A 3,363-nucleotide genomic window follows, 5' to 3' on the forward strand; every position below is an offset into this window, starting at 1 on the left:
ACACTCAATTTTGATGGTAAACGCCCAAATTTGAGTGTTAACACCAAAAAATGAGGGTTTTTTTTCGTAAGGGTTGTTTGCATAATTACATTATAAGCACCAATTTGAATAACAATCATTATTTTCATGAAGGAATGATAGATCAAGAAGTGGATGGTCAAATAATAGCAGGGAATTGGCGAAGAGAAATAAGAGAAAATGGCTTTATTAATCCTTTAGGGCGAGTTGGAGCTAACATTGGTACAGTTGCTGCTGCAAGACAACGAGATACATTAGCTAGATATTTTGTTTCCGATGAAGGAAGCATTCCGTGGCAATTGGAATATATATGAAATTGTAATTACTTTATTTCACAATAAATTTTTCTTTATTAATAATCGCCTTTATTAATAACTCACAACGAAAAGATATTCTAAACAAAATAACATTTGCACTACTTTAACTTTAATTAAACTTAAAATATTAATTATAAAGAAAACGTTAAATATATTATATTATATTTATATAATACTTTGGAATTGATTTACTGCAACAGTATGCAAATAATGCAACACAAAACAAAGAAATACTCTAGACACATTCAGAAGATAGATCGAATAGTAGCATATTCAAATAGATACAATAGATTGTTAAACGCATTATTGGAATGTGCTACTATTCGATCTCTCCTACAGTACTTATTATTATTATCTATTATCACAAAATGTGGGTTAATTACGTTATTGCAGCAAATCGTCAATTGCAGTCTTGCATATATCACATATAGAACATAAAATATTGAATAACATCTTAAGAGATATTTTAAACATAAAACATAAAATATTGAATAACATCTTAAGGGATATTTTAAACATAAAACATAAAATATTGAATAACATCTTAAGGGATATTTTAAACTCAAACTTAAGAATATTTCAAAAATATACGTTAAAAAAATATGAAGAGTTTTTTTAACAGACTTATATGAAATATAAAAATCAATAACACAAATGTACTAATTGTAATACTCTGTTAAATACTGCTTCTTTTATATAAAAAAAATTTTATCAATATCAAAGACTAGCTTCTTATATTGTTTTTTCTAGTTTTAATAAAATTGATCGCGATTTAACGGAAGCAAATAAAGAAATATTGCCTTTATTTATTGCATTACTGCCTTTCCTCGTACTTTTGAATGATTTGAAGAACTTCTATAACACATTGTGTTTTATTTTTTGGTGGAATGTATTTCAATCCTTCTTCTATGGCGAACATGTAACCATCTGCTTTTTCATGTTTTTGTTTGTACATTTGAGATGATACTGCTTTTGCAGCTGCAGATATTTCTTTACTTGCTTGCATCAAATCGCGATCAATTTCATCATCTTTGTTCTTTCGGCGTTTTGCAAATTCATCCATTTCAGGTACTATTTTTTTATTTTGTTTAAATGCAGGTGGACTTTTCAAGTTTGAATTAAAATTAGTACTTGTCTCCGACAATTGTATACAGCTGCTAGTGCTGCTGCAGCTCGAAAATGTACTAATAGGCCTTTTTAAGTTCTCACTATCAATTGGCATAACGTTTTCCTCATTTTCAATATTTGATGATGATAAGTTCTCTGGAAATATTTATAATACCCAATCAATATTAAAAATAATTACATAAATAACAATAAATTATAATTAAAAATAATTCTCCTTTTCATTAATGTATACCTTCTATTGGTTGAAATGATTCACAATAATCATCTACTGACGAAACCAAATTAGAATGCCCGTATGTCTGTAGCACTGAAGAAATATTTGTTGGTGTAGTACTTGTTTTCAATGAGTTTTGTAACTCATTTGGTTGAACAAATGATGTTTTTGTTCTGTAAATAAAATTATAAAAGAAATAGTAACACATAAATTTCGAAAATAAGTACTAAAATAAATAAATAAATAATATTATAACAATAAATATAATTAATAATAAGCAATTAAGAGTCCACGTTGTTGATGCGTAAAGTCCTTCTATTTCAATCCAAAAGATACATTAATCGTACATTTCGGCTTAATTCAGGCCATTTTCAGTGAACGCCCAATGCCCAAGCATAAAATATTCCGCAAATATCCGTCGTTTCCTTTGTCTTATATGGTATGAATTCCAAATTGGGAATTGGAGGAGACTCAAACCATATGAGACAAAGCAAGCAACAAATATTTGCGGAATATTTTATGCTTGGGCGTTAAGGGTCTGATTGCTAAAGACGGTCTCAAGCAGAAGACAGCATACGATTAACGTATTTTTTGGATTGAAATAAAAAGATTTTACACACCAACAATGGTGTGGACTTTTAATTGCCTATCATTAAATACTTACTGTTATTTGAAAGACATAACTGTTTATTATTTTAAATAATATAACAACTAACCGTCTGTGAGCTATATGAGGCACTAAAAATAACATATTTCTGTATAAGTCCCATTCCTTAGTTGGCTCATATCCAGAACCTGACGGTGGTAATTTTTGACGTCTATTTTCTCTACTGAACATGTCTCTTAAAGATGACCATCGTTTTTCGATTTCTTCAGCTATAAAGCAAAATATGTATTATAAAATGATTTATGTATATGTCATAGATAATAATTTACAAAATAAATAATTACCTGACATATTTACGCCATAAAAACTTGTCAAATTTTCGGAAATTTTTTGCCACACCTCCTTTTTTTTTACATTTTTGAAGTCCACATTACGTTTGTCGTATATGCAATAATTTTCGCGAACAATATCAATTATAATTTCGTCCGTACTTAATGATTCCATTATAAAATATACCAAACATGTAACCAAGTAATATGAAGTAAACCAAGTAAAATGAAGGTTATGTCACGTATTTCGAGTCACAAGTCGCACAGTCGTAAGTCGTAAGGATCTAAAAAGATGGGACTTGACCATCTTTCATTCCGACATCGACAACCGACTCACGACAGCTTTATACGACAGCCGACAATGCTATGCGCATGCGTCCGACATCCGACAACGACATACGACGTATTGTAGAACGGGCCTTAGGCTTAGAAACGGAGACTACATATTTTCATCGTTACATTCATGTACATTTATTACTGATATATTGATGCTATCAATCGTTCTATCAAGCGACGCGGTAGCGGCGCGACGCCAAGTACATAAAAAAGAGCGATGACCGCGTGACTGCGTGGTCTGCGTGTTACTTCATTGCGCAAATGTCGTGACGCTACCATAGCTTTATCTGAAATTCTTATGTCAAACATACTTTCAATTCAAATATCTCAGAAATTATAACAGCAATACAAAATCTAACGACATTTTCTGATATAATGTCGATACGAACTTTCGATTGCGACCATTGCGAATAA

At 30.5% G+C, this 3,363-nt stretch overlaps 2 protein-coding genes across 2 annotated transcripts in view; one reads left to right on the forward strand and one right to left on the reverse strand.

Moving 5' to 3' along the window:
* LOC105455747 overlaps window positions 1–276 on the forward strand; it is a 5,564-nt gene extending 5,288 nt beyond the window's left edge. The window contains exon 2 of the mRNA XM_011699286.1: window positions 220–276. Coding sequence (XP_011697588.1) covers window positions 220–276 — 57 coding nt within the window. The remainder of the gene's footprint in view (window positions 1–219) is intronic.
* LOC105455745 lies at window positions 190–2,966 on the reverse strand. The gene is made up of 4 exons (XM_011699285.1): window positions 2,629–2,966; window positions 2,394–2,553; window positions 1,696–1,850; window positions 190–1,598 (listed from the first exon to the last, which is right to left on the reverse strand). Exons 1-4 carry the CDS (start codon window positions 2,786–2,788, stop codon window positions 1,150–1,152), a joined length of 924 nt encoding a protein of 307 aa, XP_011697587.1. The 5' UTR covers window positions 2,789–2,966; the 3' UTR covers window positions 190–1,149.
* Window positions 2,967–3,363: the final 397 nt, after the last annotated feature.

This window comes from Wasmannia auropunctata, unplaced genomic scaffold, assembly GCF_000956235.1.
Source record: "Wasmannia auropunctata unplaced genomic scaffold, wasmannia.A_1.0 LD335846.1, whole genome shotgun sequence".
Lineage (NCBI taxonomy): Eukaryota > Metazoa > Arthropoda > Insecta > Hymenoptera > Formicidae > Wasmannia > Wasmannia auropunctata.